Here is a 22,958-nt window from a genome sequence, read left to right on the forward strand (position 1 = left end):
TTCAGCTGGCGACAAAAAGAGTACAGTGTAGGTGCCAGGCGAACCTCTCTGGGGAGCTCGTTCCACAGCCGGGGTGCCACAGCGGAGAAAGCCCTCCTCCTAGTAGCCACCTGCCTAGTAGCCACTCACGGAGAAGGGCCCCTGTAGACGATCTTAAGGTTCGAGCAGGCACATATGGGAGGAGGCATTCCTTCAAATAACCTGGCCCCAAGCTGTTTAGGTAACAATTGAAATCTATGGCTGCGTTCGGACAACACAATAGTCAATGGTGGATTAATAGTTAACTCCATGTTTGATTATTAAGGGGGCGCTCCACACACAACATGATTATAATCAACCGTGATGTGGATTAAGGCCAGCCTCAAGTTGACTATTAGTCAACAGTGCATTTGATTGACACATCCCTAGTCCTCCTGCTGGTATCCCATCAGCTATTGTGTGTTCTGCTAGCTGGAGTAGAGCGGCAGCTGCCGGTTTAGTTGCTCTTGCCAGGGGACTCTGTAGTCACCAAAAATAATCAACTGTGTGCAACAAAATAGTCAATGGTGTCCGTCACATGACACTGTAAACTCAGGATGCTTCCCTGTAACTGTAGTTCTTCGAGTGGTCATCTGGGCATCACACGTATGGGCTCTGCGCCTGTGCAGAGATCAATCTCGGGAAGCTTCAATAGCTGAGAGGATTTTGGTGGGAACCCTTCTCCCACCGTCCCACTGCACATGCTCCAGATGATTCCCGCCCAGTCCCTCAGTTCCAAGGAGACCACATTGTGGCCCCCTGGTACCAAGGGAATCGGCATCAAAAAATCGGCAATGATAAACACTGAGCAGGGACAGTGGGTGGGTTGTGTGCACAGATGACCACTTGAAGAACTACAGTTACAGGTAAGCAACCTGACTTTCTTCTTCGTGGTCTCTGTGTATCACACATATGGGTGATTAGCAAGCTGACTTACTCTGGAGGTGGGAAGGTGTCCCAATGGAAGATCTCTGAGAGTACCACCTTTCCGAAGGAACAGTCCACTGGTGTCCGAATGTTGAGGTGATACTGTCTGACAAACATGGAAAGGGTAGCCCATCTCACTGCTTTGCAGAGGTCAGGTATTGACATTCCCTTTCCAAAAGCTATTGAGGTGGATACTGCTCTAGTAGAGTGTGCCTTAATCTGGTGTGGCAACTGTAGTCCTGAGAGCTCTTAGGCAAGCCTGATGGTTTGGACGACCCAGGAAGCAAGCCTCTGAGAAGAAACAGGCATCCCTTTATTTTTGCTCCCATAGCAAACAAATAGGTGAGGGGATGTCTGAAAGGATTCTGTCCTTGCCTTATAAAAGGCTAATGCTCTTTGAACATCCAGAGTGTGCATTGCAGACTCCAGCGGTGTTGCAGGCGATAGAACAAAGGCTGGAAGGACGATATCCTGATTCAAATGGAAATTAGAGACCACCTTAGGGAGGAAGGTGATATCCAGGTGAAGAATGAACTCGTCCCTATGGAAATTGAGGTAGGGCTGGTTGACTCGTAGTGTAGACAGCTCGCTTGCTCTCCGAACAGAGGTAATAGTGACTTGGAACGCTAATTTAAAGGTTAGAAGACGGAGGTCGACAGTTGCAAGCAGTTCAAAGGGGGCCTTAGTAAGAGCGAGGAGGACCACTGAGAGGCTCCAGGTCAGTAAGAGCAACCTGGTGGACCAAATAAAATTTTAAGGCCTTTAAAGAACTGATGCATTAGTGGGTGAGTAAAGTGAAGTTCCAATGGGTGGGTGTCAGGCTGATATGGCCAAGAAATAAATACTAATGGAGGTGGGTTTAAGACCCTTCAGGTGGAGAGAATGCAAGAACTCTAATATCTTTTGAGGCGAGGCAATGGTAGGGTTATAGGCTGAGGATGTTGCAAAAGCAGCAAAAGCTCTCCACTTCTGAGAGTAGGACTGCCTAGTGGCTGGTCTTCTAGACTCGGTAAGGATGTCTTGTATAGGCTGTGGCAAGGTGTCTATATTTAGTTGTGGATCAGCCATGCTGTTAATCGTAGAGTGCTCAAGTCTGGATGACACACTCTGTCCTTGTCCCTGGTAATGAGATTCGGTATCAGGAGGAGTTTGAGAAACGTCCGTCTGGACTGCAGTAGAAGTCGTGTGAACCACGGTTGCCTCGGCCACCAAGGGGAGATCACTATGCAGTGGGTACAATCATCCTGTATCTTGAAGAGAACCCTTGTAAGAAGTGAGAAGGCTGGAAAAATGTAGAAGGTTGTTCCTGGCCATGGAATGGCAAAGGCATCTCTCTTGTAGCGGGTGCCCTTGCCTGCACAGCTGCAGAAGTGGTCGCAGGCCCTGTTCACTTCTGTGGCAAGGAGATCCACTGAGGCCGTTCCCCAGCGGGCAAAAAGCTCCATGAGGATTGCCAGGTTCATATCCCACTCATGAGATGTAGAGCTGGTTTGACTGAGACCATTTTTGTCTCCGGCGATGTGGATCACTGAGAGGAAGATTTGTCTCTGGATGCGCCAGTTCCAGATAGCTATAGTGATGTTTACAAGGGAGGCTGAATGCGGGCCTCCCTGTTTGTTCAAGTGAAAAACAGCTGTAGTGTTGTCGGAGATGACCTGTATCTGCTAACACTGAATGACAGTCCAGAATGCCCGTAGTGCCTTCTGGACTGCTAGTAGTTCAAGATAATTTATATGGTGCCGAGCTTCAGTGGTTGACCACTTGCCCTGTACTGTGAGGGGGCCGCAGTGTGCGCCCCATCCCGATAGTGAGGTGTCTGTTGTGACTGTTTGAGTTAGTCTCATAAGGCGAAAGGGAATACCTGACTTGAGGTTGGGAGTCTTTCTGACCATTTGAGTGTGGTACTGACACGTCAAGGCAGGTAAAGTATCACACGTCTGGCATCCAGCCAAAAGTCGAAGGTTCTAATGAACCCGTTTCGTAGGGTGTGCATTCGCAGGTGGGCAAACGGCACCATGGCTGTGGTTGAGACCATAAGTCCAAGGAGCCTTTGTATATCGAGGGCAGTGGTATTTGCCCACCACTGAATGGTGAAGGCAAGAGTCGAAATTGCTTCAGCTCTGTGTGCTGGAAGGAAGGCTCGGCCTTGGATGGCATCAAGGTAAGTGCCTATAAAGTGGATGGTCCTTGATAGAGTTAGGACCAATTTTTCCACATTGATACAGAGACTGAGATCTTCAAGGACTTCCAAGGTTTGAGTGATATCGAGGCTTAACTGGCTGCTGGATTGTGACACAAGTAGCCATTGGTCGATGTAAGGGTATACTTGTATGCACAAACCACCACCATGCACTTTGTAAAAACGTGGGGGCGGGGGAGGATGGCCAGCCCGAAATTTGTAGTACTTGCCTCCAACTGTGAAGCGAAGAAACGTCTGACTTGTCTCCTGGATGATCAGATGAAAATAGGTGTCTCTTAAATTGATGGTTGCAAACCAATCATCCTTCTTTAGCCAGGGGAGAATGGAGGCAAGGGTCACCATTTGAAATGTTTTTGGGGTGATGAAGAAATTTATGCCCCATGGGTCTAGAATAGGATGTAAACCTCTGTCCCTCTTGGGGACTGTGAAATAGCATGAGTAGAAGCCTGTGTGTGCTTCTTGATCTGTGATCTGTCGAACAGCTCCTTTTGAGATCAAAGTCTGGATTTCCTCCAAAAGGATAAGGGATGGAGATGTTGTCCATATACCCAAGAAAAGAGGGAGGCTGTTGAATTCTATTTTGTATCCGGATTCCACAATCCTGAGGACCCAGGCATCAGTGGTGATTGCTGCCCAGGCATTGTTGAAAGGGCAGAGATGGGATCCAAAGACAGGAGCTTGTAGGTTTCGCAGTCAGGGCTGTAGGCAGGCAAAGACACTGCTTTTTTTGGATATTCCTGTCTCCTATGGGAGGAGGAGAACTTGGAGGTGACAAAGGATTGGCGTTTTGATTGTTGAGGTTGCTGTTGTTGGCGGTACTGGAGATCTTGGTGATACTGCTGTAAAGGGTGGTAATTTGGTTGCCAATACTATCGGTGCTGCCTGGGCAGTTGGGGTTGTGAAAACCCTATTTTCGTGGCAGTGGTTCTGGCCTTGTGGATGGTATCCATAGTTTCATCCGTCTTGAGTGGAAGAGACCGACACCGTTGAAAGGAAGGTCCTCAGTTCAGGAGTGGGTCTCTTGGGTAAGCCCTGTTGACCTCAATCATGCATGCCTGCGTAGTGCAATGGCCCCTACCATAGCTTTAGTCCCGCAGTCTGTTTGGTGTCATGCTGTGTGGATCTGTTGTCTGGCAAATTTAGAAGCCTCAGCTTGAAAGATGTGTGCGAGCTCGCACTGATTGTCAGGAAGGTAGTTGCATAGGGAGCCTACCTTGTCCCATAAAAAATGCTGGTTGCAGGCCATAGTGGCAACTCAGAGGCTCAGGAAAGCTGAAGTATAAATCCGCCGGCCCATAAGATCTAGGCACCAACCCTCCTTGTCTGCAGCTGAGGAGTGGAACCTCTGAGATCTACCCTGCAATGATTCGATGATCACCAAGTTCGGCGATGGATGGGTGAAGAGGAACTCGACATCTTTGTTTTGGATGTGGTACATATTCTCCAATGAGGGAGTGTGCCATGGCTGTTGAGCTGTTTGGAGTAAAGTTGAAAGATATGGGATTGCTACCGATAAGGTGGCTTCAGTGAGTACTGTGTTGAAAAAAAGATCTCTGGGTTTATCAACCTGTTGCTGAGTTTCAAGTCCAAGCACCTTTGCCATTCTCAAGATCTGCTCAGAGAAATTACCAAGATCCTCAGAGGGAGAGGAAGGGTCCTGTGAGGTCACTGCCCCTTCAGGAGATGGTGTTGATGGGGCGAAGGAGGATACTGACATCGAGTCGGAATGATAGTCATCCGTAGGAGAGTTGGTGGACCTGGCCTCCTCGATGTGAGTGTGAGAAGGTTGTGGCGAGGGTTGCTGAGGTTCAGGAGCTGGCAATTCTAGGCCCAGTGGTGGTAGAGGCGAAGGGAGATGGTGAGACTCTCGTGGCTGACGTGGTGAAGTCTCTTGGGAAGGGAGAATCTGAGAGGGTGGTGGAGGAGGAGGGAGTCGTGGGGGATCGCATATGTTTGATTGAGGCAGAGAAAGCTCAGGGCAGTGCTCATAGGAGGGCCTTTGCAGTCCTGGATAATAAGGTTGGCTAGCCTTATATTCGTGAGGGCGCTAACAGTGCCAGTTGTCCCAGTCTCTCTGGTATTGGTGATGCAATGAGTATTCGAATGCTTAGTCCCACTCTGAAATAGGGGAGCAAGAACAGTCCATTCTGTGACTGTGACGGTCTGGGGAGTGAGGAATAACTCTCGGTATGACAGTCAGCATTGGGGTTGGAGACCAACTAACTATGACCCTAGGACCCCGGTCAACATTGCTTGCAGGTGGCTGAACTGGTGGGGAATCAGGGATCTCCCCTTCTGATATCAACGCCACTGGCAACGGTACCGAGATTGGTACCGAAGGTACTATCACCGTTAGGATCGGCGAGTCGAGAATCGGTGGAGGCGTTGGAATTGTCCTCGGTGTCGTAGGAGAAGGAGAGTGGTCTATCTCTTTTCTCCTCCTCTTTTTCTTTTGAAGTTCCACATGTTCAGACTTCTTGGCCCTTTTTAGAAATTTTCTTGGCCACCAAGGTCACCAAAGTAATGCCCAGTGAGGGGTCAGACCAGCCTGTGTTTGGGGGTGGCTGGGCAGGTGGAATCACATCACTGTCACTCTGAGGCGTGTGTGGTCCACCTGAACCATCTCTAGCCAGAGATGAGGAAGTTAGCATTCTTCGTGTAGGTGCTGGTGTCTTTTTTGGAACCTCCATGCCGTTTAAGGCTTTTTCCCACAGGAGGAAGCGAAGTCTGTCGGCTCTGTGTTTGCAGGTTTGTTTTGTAAATGCTATGCAATGATGGCACGTCTCCACGATGTGTTCTTCTCCGAAGAAGAGGATACAGAGAGAATGACCGTCCGAGGGGGGGAATTTACTTCCACAGCAGAGGCACTTCCTAAATGGGTGTCCTGCTTAGGCTGTAGGATGCTCTACGTGCAGATCAGGAATATACAGAGCCTTACTCGCCTCTCGCTTGAGGTGACATCACTCCCGGGGGTCAGGGACGTGCTGAGCCTCTGCAACTACCTCCCCTGAGGGCTCAGGCTCCTGCGGGTCTGATGGTGGTCTTGGGCCTGGGGCTTTGGCTTCTGGGGCACCCTGGGCTTCTGGGGCCTCTAGCTCCTCCTCTGACAAGCACTCCTCAAGTAGGGGCATGACATCGGGGCCTTAACGACGATCTGCCCAAAAGGTGCTAGGCGATCTGAGATTGCTTCAGAAAAATAAATAAATAAAGAATACTAACAATAGAAAAGAAAAGAACAAATAAAAAAATGAAGAATAGGGAGAAGCCCCCTCTTTGAAAAAATTATCTTAGAAGAGACAAGCCCGTATTCGATGCTGCCACAATGATGATCAATTAAGAACTGAGGGACCGGGCAGGAACCCGCTGGAGAATGCACAGTGGGACAGTGGGGGAAGGCTTCCCGCCCAAATCCTCTCAGCTACTGAGGCTTCCCAAGATCAAGCTCTGCACAGGCGCAGAGTCCATATGTGTGACACACATAGACCACGAAGAAGAACCAACGGTTGTTCAAACAATCAATTCTGCACAGTGTTGGTTATTTGCATTGGTTATTTCAGCCAAATCACCAACAGTGGTGTGAAGAAGTCCCATCCGACGATACAATAACCAACTGTTGACTAACCCACTGTTGACTATGTAACCCACCATTGGTTATCATACTCTCCCACACTAGAGGCATTCAAGAGGCAGCTGGACAATCATCTGTCAGGGATGCTTTAGGGTGGATTCCTGCACTGAGTGGGGGGTTGGACTCGATGGCCTTGTAGGCCCCTTCCAACTCTGCTATTCTATGATTCTATGTTGTTCGAACCCAGTCTATCCCTCTGCAAGTGGCTGTAGCACAAGCCTTTTTGTTCCTTTGAACACCCATTTTCCCTCAGCCTCTCCTATACCACCAAGTTCTTGGGAAGATAAATAGCTACCTTGAAGAATTTCTTTGAAGATTAAGAGTGGGATAAAAATGTAATAATAAAAGAATTAGGAGTTTAATGTGTGGGGCACTTGGCACACTTATTTGTGTCTCCTACTTATAGTTGCTTGCTCATAATTATTTCTTTAGGTTTAGTATGCCCACTACAGTTCCTCAGTGTTCTGACAGGGAGCTGGTAAATTCAAAATGTGCATACCTAGCAAGAGAGGCAGCAAACTACACCTGGCAACTTTCTGTAGTGAAGGCAGATGAAAAAAGTTCATTCACCTACTTGGCAATTTCCATATCTTTCTTTAGTACTCCTTTAATTCCGTTGTCATCCAAGGGCCTAACTGCCTCCCTAATTGGTTTCTGGCTTCTGGATGTATTTAAATAAATATTTTATTTATTTATTTATTTATTTATTACATTTTTATACCGCCCAATAGCCGAAGCTCTCTGGGCGGTTCACAAAAATTAAAACCATTAAGAACATAATAAAACATCCAACGATCTAAAAACCCAAATACAAAATACAATATAAAAAGCACAACCAGGATAAAACTACACATTATTTAGTGTTGGCCTTTATATTATTAGGGATATGCTTCTCAAAATCCTTTTTTCCAACCCTTATGGTCAGCTTGCATTTCCTTTGTGCAAGTATGTATTCCTTCTCGTTCTCATTTGGGCAAGACCTTTATTTCCTGAAGGAAGCCTACTTTCTTTAATACCTTCCTTGGCACTGCATATTAACCATGGTGGTGATTTCTTTGAGTTTCCAGACCATGCTATCTGAGCTTCTATTATTGTGATTTTAAGTAACCTTCAAACATTTGGCGGAGATTTAACTCTTTTACTCCCTCTTTTAATTTCCTTTTTTTACTGGTGCCCTCATTTTAGAGAAGTTTCCTCTTTTGAAGTCAAATGTTAATGTATTGTACTTCCTTGGCAGTTTCCCACTTAAATATAAATTAAATTTGATAGCACTATGATCAGTGTTTCAAAATGTTTTGCCAACATTCACATCTTGTACTAGGTCCTGGGTGGCCCCACATAAGATTAAGTACAAGGTCACCTTCCCTCTGGTCAGTTCCATGACCAATTGTTCTAGGGCACAGTTGTTCAGGGCATCAAGAAATTTATCCTCTCTATCATGACTGGAACATGCCTTTATCCAGTCAATGTGGGGGTTATTGAAGTCGCCTATTACTGGGGCTTCCTCATTCAGATAATTCTCTGACTTCATTCTCTGTCTCAAGTTCACACATTTGGTCAGGGTGGTGATAACATGTCCCTCGCATTAAATTACTTCTGAGGAAGAGTCTGCCCCCTTTAGGTTTTCTAGTCTGCTTGACACTGTGCCCTCTTTGATGTACAGAGTGATACTATGTTCAGGTGCAGTCTACCACTGAGTATAAGAAATTGCCTGATAGAACACACCAAAGATCTATCTAGACAAGCATCCTGTTTCCAGCAGTGGTCAGCCAGATGCCTCTGGGAAGTCCAGAAACGGCATAAAGGGGCATAAACTTTTCCATGTGGAGGTTTTATCTAGCTGCTATGGTTAATAGCTGCTGATTCAAAGTGCTGGTATTAACATTTTAAGCCCTAAACGGCTTGGGGTCAGGCTGTCTGAAGGAACGCCTCCTCCCATATGTACCTACCCAGACTCTAAGGTCATCCTCAGGGGTCCTTCTCCGTGAGCCCCTGCCAAAGGAAGTGAGGCAGGTGGCTACCAGGAGGAGGGCCTTCTCTGCTGTGGCACCCCGGCTGTGGAATGAGCTCCCTAAGGAGGTTCGCCTGGCACCTACACTATACTCTTTTAGATGCCAGGGGAAGACCTTTTTAATCTCACAGCATTTTAACTGTCTATAAACTTAATTTTAACTTTGCTGTTTTAAATGTGTATCTTAAATTTGTATTTCTGCACTGCTGCCGATTCTATCCTGGTTGTGTTTTAATATTGTATTTTACATCATGCTTTTATACTGTTTGTTTTATACTTTGAATGGTTTTAATTTTTGTGAACCGCCCAGAGAGCTTCGGCAATTGGGTGGTATAAAAATGCAATAAATAAATAAATAAATAAATAAATAAATAATTGAAAGTGGCTCCTCTGCCATTGACAGCCATCCAGTTCCAAGATAGTGGTGAAGCTGGAAGTAACCACGGGATACCATGCCATATCCTTACTGCCTAAAGAACACATCTGTTCAGGGTGTGGCCCTTAACAGTAGTACTTTCCCGGGGTTTGGGAGCTTGAATAAACATGGAAAACCCTTTACACAAGGGTGGACAACTTGTGCCCCCAGAACCCACTGTAGGCCTCAGTCTTCTGCTACCACCAATGGAAGTAGCCACGTACCTGGATTCCCAGTGATTCTGCTGGGAAACAAGGCACATGCCCTACTTCCCAGCAGAACCACCATCTTTGCAGAGAAGCGGGGTGTGTGAGGATCAAGCACCTTTTTTCTCTGCAGAATAGTGCTTCCCCCAGACTCCAAAGAGCTGTTTGGTTGACCGAGGGTGCGAGATTCTGCTGGGAATACTGTGGCAGTGGGGCAGCAGGGCACCCAACAGGGGTGGGGGGACCCATAGGAGGGAAGGCATGTGGCCCATGGGCTACATGTTGCCCACCCCTGCCTTGACACAACATGTTAAACCAAAAGGTATTTTTGTTAATTTCTACCTCCCAAAATGCAAGGTAAACTGAATTCGCAAAGCAAGCTTTGCAGACTGTTACAGGAAATCAACAGAAGATAAAAGTTCATTGAACACACCTCTCTGGGAATTCCCAGCTATTCCATGACCACCAAAAGACCACCCAACAGCTACAACCTTATCAAATGACCATTCCCATGGTACCATAACAATCCTCAGTGACCTTCATGTGCCTTGGTAAGTGCAGTCAGGCAGCTTAAGCTTCCCATCTGTAACGAAAGAGGACTGGCATAATTTGATGAGCATGAGCGGGTGTATGAAGGCATCCTGTACTTGCAGTATTTCTATAGATACCACACATAACTTTAGCTCTGAGCATGTGTGTTCTGAGTGACCTTGAAGTTAGCAGATCAACGCAACGAAATAGCAAAGAAGGCCGAAAGACACCAATGGCACATCAGCAGGAACGGCAGTTTGATGGATGGCGACTCGTTGGGCTTTGACTCAGACAATGAGAGCCGGTCTTGCTGCTACCTGATCCTCGGTGGCTGCCCAGGACAGCACTGTGCAGGTGGGAAATGCTTCTGGGTTGTCGCTCTTTAAGATCAGGCCAAGAAAAACTCACCATGTTGAAGTTGGGAAAGAGGTTGAGCGGGGGCGTCCCATTGAGGCGGAAGGTCAGAAAATGCTTGATGTCCAGTGGTGGATGTAGAGACCGTCCTGGAATGGGAAGTGATGATAAGAGGGGGCTATTGTGGCTGGCTGGACCTAAGTGACAAGAAGAGAATAGAGATAAGAAATACAGCAAGTTTAAATGGAAACACATTGGAAGGAGAAAAAGATTGCCTGATGTTGCACCTCCAAGCAGTGATTCTCACACCCGTGGCAGAGGAGACCCCCTCATGGCGTGTGCCTTGCTTTTCTGTTATGCCATTTGCAATTATGTTTTCATTGCATATCATTGTTAGCTACCTTGTAAATTCATTTGGACACAAAGTTAGAGTATAATTCTTTTTTACATAAAAATAAAATATCTGCATAATTCATTCCTTAGGCTTTGCTCCCAGTCCAAAGACACAGCAGAATTTCTTGCACCAGCAAATTGGATAATTAAATTACTCCCAAATCAAGGATGCAGAATTACCTGTAGCAGGCATGATCATCCCAGCATGATTTGCCACTTTGGGTTTGCCTCCTTCAAGTCATGTGTCACCATATGAACAACTCATACGGTGGCTCCAGGGGGTGGTAGATGCCTCATTTTGCCAGGGGGCGGTGCCTACTGCCTTGAAAGAGGCTGTAGGGCACCCTCCCCTGAAGAGGACCTCCCTGGACCCAAAACTACCGCCCTATCACAAATATCCCCTTTTGGGGCGAGGTGCTTGAGCGTGTGGTGGTTGGGCAGCTTCAGATGTTCTTGGAGAAAACTGATTATCTGGACCCATTTCAGTCTGTTTTCTGGCCAGGGCACGGCACTGAAACAGCCTTGGTTGCTCTGACCGACAACCTACTTCAGGTGAAAGATTTATTTATTTATTTATTTATTACATTTCTATACCGCCCAATAGCCGGAGCTCTCTGGGCGGTTCACAAAAAAGATGGGGAGTGCTACCCTGTCCATCTTCCTAGATCTCTCAGCGGCTTTTGATACCACTGATCATGGTATCTTACTGGATCAGCTCTGTGAGTTGGGAGGCGGCGGCTCTGTGTTACAGTGGTTCCGCTCCTACTTGCAGGACCAATTCCAGAGAGTGGTATTGAGGGATTCCTGTTCCACCCAATGGCTAAGCTGCGGGGTGCCACAGGGTTCTATTCTTTTCCCCGTGCTGCATAACATCTATATGAAGCCATTGGGTGAGGTCATTAGGGGTTTTGGAGTTGGGTGTCATCAGTATGCTGATGATACTCAGCTCTATTTCTCCTTGTCATCAGAGTCAGCTGGGGCAGTGAAGGTGCTGGACCAGTGCCTGGAGGCTGTAATGGGCTGGATGAGGGCCAATAAACTGAAGCTGAATACTGATAAGATGGAAGCTCTGTGGATTGGTGGTTCCTGATTCCAGGAACTGGGTAAACAACCTATTCTGGATGGGATTTCACTCCCTCTGAAGGAGCAGGTGCATAGCCTGGGAGTACTCCTAGATCCATCCTTGTTACTGGAGGCCCAGGTGGACTCCGTGGCCCTGAGTACTTGGGGCCAGCTTTGGCTAATCTGCCAGCTACAGCCTTTCCTGGAGAGGGACAAGCTAGCCACAGTAGTGCATGCACAGGTAACTTCCCGATTAGACTTCTGCAATGCACTCTACGTGGGCCTGCCCTTGAAGATGACTCGGAAGTCGCAGCTAGTGCAAAATGCAGCAGCTAGACTGCTGACCAGTATATCCCACAAAGACCACATAACACTGGTCTTAAAAGAAATGCACTGGCTGCCCATACGCTTCCAGCTGGAATTAAAGGTGTTGGCAATGACGTTTAAAGCCCTAAAGGGCTTGGGACCTCAATACTTGAGAGAGAGCCTCTTCCTATATATGCCTGCCTGAGACTTGAATTCTGTTGGAGGAGGCCTCCCCTGCGTCCCACCAATGGAAGACATATGCTATGGTGGTACGTGGGAGGGGGCTTTCACTGTTGTGGCACCCTGGCTGTGGAATCCCCTGCCTTTGGAGGCCTGACTGGCGTTGGCACTGACCTCATTTCAGAGCCAAGTTAAAACATGGCTTTTTAACAAAACCTTTGAAGGCTAAATTCACCAAGGTTGCATGTAGTTTTAATTGTTTTAAATTTTAGACTGGTTTTAGCTTGACCAATGGTTTAATTTGTTTTTAGCTATGTATATTTATTTTTATGCTGTTTGTATGATTTTATCTGTAGGCCTGCCCTGAGAACCTAGTGATATAGGGTGGGATATAAATGTTTAAATAAACAAATATAAATAAATGAATAAATAAATAATAACATTGTCATTTTATTGCCAAGGAGGGAAAAGGGGCTTGTAGGATTTTCTGCTTCAGATGTTAAAATAACTTGACTGGTCTTAGACACTTGGGGGCAGGGAGGAGGGTCATTGCAGCTCCTTTCCACCTCCACCCCACAAACTGTGGCTCTGATGGAGGGAATGCAGCATGACAGTCACTGCTCTATTCCATCTAGGCACCATCAGCATTTAGGCGCTCATCCCAGAAACTCCTGCAGTTGGAGGTAAAAGGAGTGTGAAAAAGTCACGTCTGTTGCCTCAGCTAGGAACTGTGTGGCAGCCTTTCAAGTACTTGAAGAATGCAATCATGTCTCCCCTCAGTCTTTTCTTCTCCAGGCTAAAGATGCCCAGTTCTTTCAGTCTCTCCTTATGGGGTTTTGTTTCCAGATACCTGATCATCCTGGTTGCCCTCCTCTGAACCCCCTCCAGCTCGTCTGCATCCTTCCTGAAGGATTGGGACAACTGGACACAATACTCAAAGATGAGGCCTAACCAGTGCAGAATAGAGCAGAACCAATACTTCGCATGATTTGGAAGCTATACTTCAAGTGTTCTCATGGCTGCTATTTACATAACAAAAAAGTGCATGTTCACATTCAGTCATGCTCAAAATTCCACACATATAAGGCCTTTGCACATGGCCTAAAACTCAGTGAGCTGGTATGGTAAACCTGTGTCTGAGATACCCCAAAGCAAACTGCAGGAAGGGGCGCACATAAAAATTGTCCTCCCTACAAAAATGGTTTATTTATTTATTTATTTATTTATTTATTTATTTATTTATTTATTATTTAAGCATTTCTATGCTGCCATACAGCCAAAAAAGGCTCTCACGGCGGCTTACAAAAGTATTTCTTGACAGTCCCTGCCCACAGGCTTACAATCTAAAAGACATGACACAAAAGGAAAGGGGATTGGGAGGGAGGAGGAGGGGGAAAAGGAAAGGAAATTCAGGCACTACAATCTTAGTTGCAAAGTTCAGCAGTGAGAGTTGACAGTGGCAGCAGGAGGAAGGGGGGCTCTCAGCTGGAGCTGGACCCAGGCACGATGGAATGTGTTGGCACATAATTAGCATGTCAGACAGAAGCCTTCTCTATGACATTTAGTTTTCTATATGGAGGCACTGGCTTTTGGGATTTTTTTGCATGAAGGAACTTCCCTTCATTTAAGCCCCCATTTGCATAGACATATGAGCCTCATGTGGCGCAGAGTGGTAAAGCAGCAGTTTCTGCAGCCGAAACTCTCCCCACGGCCTGAGTTCGATCCCAGCGGAAGCTGGTTTCAGGCAGCCGGCTCGGGTCAACTCAGCCTTCCATCCTCCTGAGGTCGGTAATATGAGTACCCAGTTAGCTGGGGAAAGGTAATAACGGCCGGGGAAGGCAATGGCAAACCACCCCGCTATAAGACCTGCCAAGAAAACGTCAGCGAAAGCTGGTGTCCCTCCAAGAGTCAGTAATGACTCAGTGCTTGCATGAGAGGTTCCTTTCCTTTCCTTTGCATAGACATAGGTTTTTGACCTCAGTAGGAACTAGGCTAAGAGGATCATCAGACGAATGTTTTATAGCATGCTCATTACTGGGCACTCATGAATTTTCATGGGTCCTTTTCATGCCTCCGTTTTCGTTCCTTGTGCCTCCCTCTCCTTCTGGTTGTTTTCCTATTTAAAAAAAAAGACCCCAGAAAATCCAACTTTTCCTCCTAAAGCAAAATGTGCCACCAGGTGTTTTTATTGTGGTGCGAAGGTCGATAAATAAGGAGACAAGACAACAACAGCTGGATTTAAACAGGGCCACATTTTATTAAATGATCTGCAAGGGGGTGTGTGAATCCTACCAGGCGTCCAGCATGGCCTGTTGCCAGGCCCCTGAAGTTGGGCAAGCCATTCGTGGCCGAAGGGTAGGCGCTGCGTCTTTCGCCTTCCCCTGGGCCTGCCCCTTGTGGGGTCGGGGGACCTTCTTTTGTCACGCCCTATCTCAGGCAATCCAGCTTTGAGTGGGTGAGTAGGGTCATCCCCAAAGGTAAGTCTTATCTCCCAGGCAGGCCGTGGGGCTCCAAGCTGGGAGCTTCGGACTTACCAGTCACGGTGAACAGTGCCATGTGAATGCTCACCATTCCCACTCCCACTCTGGATGCCCGTACCTGAGGGAGAGCCAAGGGCTCTATCACCCCTTCCCCCATGTGGCACCATACCTGCCCCAGCCAATGCTGGCTGGGCATGTCTCCTCTCTCCCCTGCCCACAAACGCCTCCCCACACCCAGGCTATGCCGGGCGTGGCAGAATGGCCATCCTGGTTGTGCTTTTTATGTTGTATTTTGTAATTGTGTGTTTAGGCTGTTGTTTGTTTTATTATGCTTTTCATGGTTTTAATTTTTGTGAATCTCCCGGAGAGCTTCGGCTATTGGGTGGTATAAAATGGAAATAATAATAATAATAATAACAACAACAACAACAATAATTTTCTGCTGTGTGCTGGGAGAATAGTGTGATAAAAGCACCCACGTCAGTGGGCCATGTGGTCTTTGTTTACTTCCTCTTTCTTCAGTGTGTGAAAGAAGAGGAAGCTGCTCATCCCTGTTGTGGAACAGTAGCACAAGGCAAAGTGATGGGAGGGAAACACAATTTCCCCCCCATCTGAAGGAGCTCTAAAACTACACCAGTTGGAGGGACTTCATCCATATTTTACTGGCAGCACCTGCACAATACTGAAAATATACGTTGTGCTTGCACAGCAATCCTTACACTTTATCTTATACACTTCTTTGATAGCATGATGGGCCATAAGATTGGACCTTCAGAATAGTAAATGAATAAATTATAGATCATTTGTGGAGGTTCTTTTGTATTTCTATCAGATGGAAAGGCAGTTCCCAAAGGTTATGTCATACTCGACAATGACCAAAACTGTCTAGGACCTAGCACTAGGCTATGATGATAGGAATGGGCTTTTTGGCTTCCATTTTCTATGGGACAAAGTACATGGGTATGACTGAGAATGAGATACTAGGATCTCCAGGGGCAGGATGCAGTAGAACTCTGTAGACCTCCAGTGGTATCCCCTTGCTTTCTGCCAAATAACAGTTGCCATCCACTCTACTATAGAGAAAAGTTATTTGTGGAACATGATGACACAATTAGAATGAGGGCAAAGCAAGCTAAATGTTATTGACAAGGATCCTGTGTTGTTGATATCATGCATCTTTATGCACATGATGATGCACTGCACCCTTCAGTGATTCTTGCATCATACAGGCCTTCCACACACAGCACATATCATAATGATTGGCATTTTGTTAATTAATGAATACAAAACATCAAAGCACACACTTTGCTTTTTCCAGCAGTTGATGATTCAATTCTTCTCCCCCTTTTAACGCAGGTGAATTCTTCTACACCCCCTCTCAAGGTTAATGTTAATGTTATTTATTTTATTTGCCAGTATAAAACAGAAAGAGAGGAAAGAGAATTGATCAAAGACCATAAAAAAATCTTCTAAAAACAAACAGTATGCACAATTTTCTCCAGATACAACAGACCCAAAGATGCCTGGAAGGCGCAAGTGGCCTCTTTTTAGCAGATTGAACAAATTTATTCCTGTCTTTATAGAGGAAACTGCTCTCCAAACCAGCTCTGACTCCAGGGGGGTAAACTATGGCTTGCTCCATCAGGCATGTACTGATCAAATTAATGCCAATGTCACCCAGAAGGGAAATCTGGGGAACAGTAGGGGGAAAACACACAAATGTTTTTCATGTTGTCATTTTTAAAGCAATAAACAGGCATGCAAATTATTTATTATTTATTACATTTTTATCCTGCTGTTCCTTCAACAAGATCAGGGAGATCTCATGTTATCCATTTTATCCTCATTACCACCTTGTGAGGTAGATTAGGCTGAGAGACAGTGACTGGCCCAAGGGCACCCAGTTAACTTCATGGCTAAGTCAGTCTTCCTGGCTCTCTAACACACAAAAGCACCATCATCATCACCACCACCGTCATCATCGTCATCTGCAATGGATTCAAATGGGTTTGGATTTCAATAGATCCAACCTGTGGATCCAATCCTGCTGACCATTTTGTGGGGAGGGGGGATTTGTACAAATGCACATTAGTGCTTGTACACATTAACACAAATGTGAATTTGCAAAAAGGAATGAAATTCTCCTACATCCCTAAAAAAATCTGATTCCATCAATGAGAGGATGAGGGAATAAAAGTTGCATGACAATTTGTGAAGCAGAGACGGAAGAGATTTAACACATCTGCACACCCCTATTTAAAAGACCAGAGTATGAGTGGCCCAAGAGCGGGGACTGTCACCACAGTGCGTAACAGTGCTTTTTCCATATGGACCTTGTTACTATCCCTCCTTCCCTTTAAAAGTATAATACTGAATGCAGATTAGTTGCCATTCTGTAAAGCATTTTAACAACCCCTTTCTGTATGCAGTGGGTACGATAATATATCCAGGATTGCTAAAAAGGGCAATATATTATAGTGAAGTGTTCCAAACTTCATACAGTGGACACACAGTTTCTGAATTAAAACCAAAGACCAACAGTTTTACTTTTTGGAATATGTAAAACTAAAAATAATCTGTCCTCAGAGGAGCTCCTCTTTTCCCCATTTCCCTGCTGAATGAAATAGTAATTGTGGTTTGCTTCCTAACTGGAAACACAACAACTCAAGCAGTGACTCATTCAGATATACAATGAACTCCTCTGAGAGCAGGTAATCTTGCTGTGCCTCTGCCTCAGAACCATTCAGTCATGTCCCATGCAGAGATAGTAGAAAACCAAGGGGAAACCCCAAATTTTTATAGAAAAAACCCTTTTTTTTCCTATAAAATTTGTTAAAATCGATCCCCTTAACCTCCTTGATTTTCTAGTATACTGTTTGTGGTTAAGGTCAACACCTGTTTTTCGTGCCATGCAGAGACAGAACAGAATTAGCGACTTAAAGCAGAGGCTGATTGAAAGGAGATGAGATGGGAGCAATGCATCTGCCAAAGAAGCAGTAGGCTGTCCCCTTTGCAGTTGGGTGCATAGGAGTTTTAATTTGGGTGCATTTTGGGTGCACAGGGGCATTTATTTATTTAATTAATTAATTGTGGCTCAATGCAGGTTGCTTACCTGTAACTGCAGTTTTTCGAGTGGTCGTCTGTGCATTCACACATATGGTCTATGCACCTGCACAGAGTTTGTGTCGGGAAACTTCTAAAGCAGAAGGAAACATTCTTGGTGGGAACCCCTCCCCCACCGTCCTTTGCTCATGTCCCTGGGTTCCCGCCCCTCCCCAGTTCTCTGAGACTGAATTTGGCCCCATGACTAGGAGAGGGAACACCCGGTACTGACAATAAACATCATCGACGCTGAAGCGGGGATGGTGGGGGGTGGGTAGTGTGAATGCACAGATGACCACTTGAAGAACTACAGTTACAGGTAAGCAACCTGCATTTCTTCATCGTGGTCTCTGTGCGTCACACTTAATGGGGCGAGTAACAAGCTCGCTTACTGGAGGAGGGGGTAAGGTGGCAATGCCCTAGTTCAAGATCAATGACAACACAGCTCGCTTCAAGTTACAGTCAGCCCTTGCTCTAACGTTCAATGCGTGATAAATGTTGAAGGTTGAGACCATGTAGCCGACTTGCATGTCCGGGATCGACACACCTCTCATAAGGGCTGTCGAGGTCGAAATAGTCTCCCAGGGTGAGACCAGCTAGCTCGTAGGACAGTTTAATGGTTGCTACTATCCATACTGCCAGACGCTGGGAAGACACCGCCTGTCCTTGTTTGCTACCACCATAACAAACGAAAAGTCTGTTAGTTTTATGGAAGGACTCAGTTCTTGCCTTGTAAAAGGCCAGTGCCCTTTGACCATCTAGGGAATGAAGTTTGAACTCCATAGGTGTCGACAGTGATGGAGAAAAGGCCGGGAGGACAATGTCCTGATTGATATGGAAGGATGAAATCACTTTTGGTAAGAAGGACAAATCTGGTCGGAGTACGACCTTGTCCCTATGAAAAGCTAGAAATGGGGTATCCACTGGCAATGCTGTTAGTTCCCCTGCTCTCCGTGCGGAAATAATAGCAATCAGGAAAGCAACCTCAAGAGAAAGCAACCTGAAATCCGTAGTCGCTAGTGGCTCGAACGGCTTTGATGTCAGTGCTTCCAACACTACCGACAAGCTCCACTCGGGGGTGAGAGAGCGAACAGGGGGTGCCAGGTTTTTGATGCCTCGAAGAAAATGTCAAACTGTAGGATGAGTAAATAGCGACATACCCTGTGGGCCTTGCCAGACCTACCTGTTAATCCAGTGGGGAGTAGGGGCGAGCCCGCGCTGCAGCTAGCGCGGGCTGTCGCCCCAGTCTACACGTGACACGCAATGGGGTAAGAGAAAGCCCTGTCGCGTTGGCCATTTTTTAAACTTAAAGGGGCCATGTGCGCAGGAGCGCACCAACAATAAGGTAGGTCTTTTTTTTTTTAAAAAAAGTGTTCCCTGCTCCCTCTGCCCCTGATTTCCCCCCCACGATGCCCCCCGCCTGCCCGCCATGTCCGATCCCCCGCCCGCCCGCTTGCTCGCCCTCCGCTCACCATGTCTGATCCCCCGCCCCCTGCCTGCCCCCCCACTCGCCTTGTCCGATGCCCCCTCTGCCCCCCCCGGCCACGATCTCCGATCCCCTCGGCCGCGATGTCTCCACCCTGGCTCTGCTCTTCCCCCCATCTCTCCTGCTGGGTCCGCTCTTCTCCGCCTGGCCCCCATCTCTCTCCGCCACGATTCCCCCCCTGGCCCGCTGGGCACAGCGTCTCCCGGCTACTCACGAGTAAGCCGCGTAGCCAGGAAAAGCCATGGAACCGGCTAGATCTTCTGCAGTCCCGGGCTCAGCCCGGGGCTGCGGAAATACCGGGCCACAACTGGTGCAGGTTATCCCGAGTCAAGGGAGGGTTTAGCCCAGGCTGACCCCGGGATCCCCTGTGCGTCATCTGGACACACAGGGGTGAGCCCAGGTATCAGCCCGGGCTAAACCCTCGTCTAGCAAAGGCCTGTATCGGCCCCCAGTAAGCTGATATTGCCGCCAGATACACACAAATTGAGGATATTTTTAGTCCTTTATCGTATAAGGAATACAGGAAAAGTAAAATATCTTTCAAAGATGCCTTGGTAGCGAGGAAACTATGATCTGTGGCAAATCTTATGAAAAAGTTCCACTTAGCTTCATAAGCTTTTCTAGTAGCTGGCTTATATGCTGCTAATAGAATACCATCAATCTTTTCCCCGAATCCACTCATGACAGCGATATCCTCTATGCAGTGAGCTTGAGTGTCTGGGGTTCGAGTTGCCTGTCCGTGCCTTGATCTCTGGTTAGAAGGGTAGGAGTAGCTGGTAGGTGCAGAATAAGGTTGTTTGCAAGCTTCTTGATGAGGGTGAACCAGCGTTGACGAGGCCACCATGGGGTTATCATAATACAATTAATTCAATCCTGAACAATTTTCTGTAGAGATCGAGAGATGAATGGGAATGAAGAGGTAAAAGAGGCTCCCTATCCATGTTATCTGAAAGGCACTGCCAAGAAAGCGGAACCTGAGTCCTGCTCTTGAGCAATACAGTGGGCACATGGAGTTCTGGGTTGTTGTGAACAGGACTATGTGCGGGTATCCCATAGGTGGAAAATATGGTCCAGTATCGGAGGATCCAATTCCCATTCGTGTAGGATGGGGCGGTTCCTGCTCATTGATTCTGCCAAGGAGTTGTCCTTGCCTGCAATGTGTAGCATAGAGAGGAGGATTCCTCTGTGTATCCCCCACTCAATGATTTCTAGTGTGAGGTCATTTAATTGACTAGAGCAAGTCCCGCCCTCCTTGTTTAGGTACCATAGTACCACCATATTGTCCGTGAGGATCCTAACATGGTGATTCGTGAGATGGGTCTCAAACAATTTGAGGGCCATGTAGACTGCAATAAGTTCCAAGTAGTTGATGTGTAAATACTTGTAGTGGCCTGTCCATACGCCTTGGGCTCGAAGAGCATCACAGTGTGCTCCCCATCCAGAAAGCGAGGCATCTGTCACTACAGTTCTCAACACCAGAGTCGGGATGAATGGCATGCTGTGTAGGAGATTGTGTGTCACTGTCCACCACTGAAGATGTTTTTGAATGTGCTTTGGTACAGTGAGCTTGGTCTTGCAGGCGTCCATGTCTCTATGAAAGTTTTTGAGGAATCAACTCTGAAGGGGTCACATTTGGAGTCTGGCCCACCTGACGACAGTAACTGTCGAAGCCATCAGTCCTAACAATCGCTGTACTATAAAAGCAGTTGTGTTCCTGTTTAGGGAGATTTTGTGGGCTAGCTTGGACAGTGTATTGGCTTTTTGCTGAGGAAGGTATGCTTTGCTGGATACCGGATTAAGGCGTGCGTCCACAAACAGGATAGACTGTGAGGGGATGAGGTTGGATTTTTCCTTGTTGACCTTCAGGCCAAGAGAATCCAAGAGATTCAGGACAAACACGATCGCTTTTGCAAGTCTGTCTCTGGTGAACATCACGAGGAGCCAGTCATCCAGGTATGGGTAGATCTCAACACCTTGGAGCCTTAGGAATGCGCACACTACTGCTATGCATTTGGTGAATATTCTGGGGGCTGTGGACAGCCCGAATGGTAGCACTATGAACTGGAACATGTTGTTGCTGACGATGAAACAAAGGTATTTCTGGTGGATGTCTCGGATAGTGATGTGGAAATGGGCATCCTTGAGATTCACAGACACGAACCATATTCCAGGGCGTAGAAGAGGCAGAATTGATGCTAGTGTGACCGTTCTGAATTTCTTGGGTTTTATGAAGCGATTGAGATCCCTCAGGTTGAGTATGGGTCAAAGTCCTCTGTCCCTCTTCAGTACCATGAAGTATTGGGGGAAAAAACTGTCCTGAATAGAGTAAGCAATGGCCAGAATAGCTTCCTTCCCAAGGAGGGTATCAGTTTCTAAAGATGTTTCTGATGGAGTGATCTTCACGGTACCGAGGGGGGTGGGGACTTCGAATTCAATGAGGTAGCCAAATTGGATAATCTCGATGACCCAGGTGTTGGTGGTTATAATGAGCCAGTTGTTCAGGAATTTGGAAAGAAGGTTGCCGAATGGAAGAGCTTGCAGGTAAGATAGGGAGTGCTGTGAAAGTCAAAGGCGCAATGTTGGTTGTTGATTGTTCCTCGGGCGAAATTGTTGAGGTTTACTAGGTAGTTGCTTCCGTGGTTGATGCTGAGGGTTAAATCTTGATGGTCTATTGGAATACTGTCTAGGATTGTAGTATGGTTGAGGCCAAAACCAGCGGCGCGGTTTGTGTGCCTGTTGCTGGAATTGAGGAGACATGCCTTTGCTCCACAATCCGTGAGGTGGCAAGTAGTGTTAAGCTGTTGTCTGGATAGGCAGAGGGCTTCAGTCTGAAAGACTCGGGCCAATTCCATTTGGTCATCTGATAAATTATTGCAGAGGGTTTCTGCCACGACACAGGCTCTGAACACCAGACCTCACGTCTGCCACCACTTATTATGGGGCGACACAGGCTCTGAACCCCAGACCCGGCCGAGGCTACTCAAGCCAAGCACCACCACTTGATACACTTGAGGCAAAGGATAAAGCCCACCTTCCTCCAAACTATGTGGAGAAAGGGGTTTAAAATGGAGAAGGATTTTAATATATATAATAATGCGCTGTGAGTTATATCTGCTTAGGTGAATGATTGTCAGAGTGGGTGCTGAATGTGTAAACTTAAGATGATAAACGCCAAACAGACACGTGGGATTTTTGTGGTAGTTTTAAAATAAACAATCAAAATTTATTTTTAAAAGTTCATAAGCTTTGTTTCAAATAACAACATTTAAAAACCTTTTTGAAACCTTCCATATAATCCTGTCACTCTCACATTCGCGCTTTCCTTTTTCTCACACAATCACTCTTGAACTTTCTTTATTATCAGTATTGATTAATATACTTCCACTACGTGCACACCACACTCTAAAGACACCACTCACTACACTGACTCTCAAATTTCCCAGAACTTAAGTACCATAAATACAGAGAGCACTACAGACTCTAAGAGTACCTAACAAGTCTCCCTGAAAAGGTTCCCTGAAAAGAACAAGAACAAGAACTCTCAATCCCCTCAGTCATTCCCTTATATATCACTCCTCCCCCCTCCCAAGACATTCTAACTCTGCCCACTCAGGCCAACATTCTACAAACCACAGACTTACAAACTGCAGACATACATT

General features: G+C 46.7%; 1 protein-coding gene across 3 annotated transcripts in view; it reads right to left on the reverse strand.

The window, feature by feature from the left end:
* ZNF385C (zinc finger protein 385C) overlaps nt 1-22,958 on the reverse strand; it is a 337,585-nt gene that overhangs the window by 31,840 nt on the left and 282,787 nt on the right. For all 3 annotated transcript variants that reach the window (XM_063137991.1, XM_063137990.1, XM_063137993.1), the window contains one exon: nt 10,345-10,487. In XM_063137991.1, coding sequence (XP_062994061.1) covers nt 10,345-10,487 — 143 coding nt within the window. The remainder of the gene's footprint in view (nt 1-10,344; nt 10,488-22,958) is intronic.

Source organism: Elgaria multicarinata, chromosome 11 (genome assembly GCF_023053635.1).
Source record: "Elgaria multicarinata webbii isolate HBS135686 ecotype San Diego chromosome 11, rElgMul1.1.pri, whole genome shotgun sequence".
Lineage (NCBI taxonomy): Eukaryota > Metazoa > Chordata > Lepidosauria > Squamata > Anguidae > Elgaria > Elgaria multicarinata.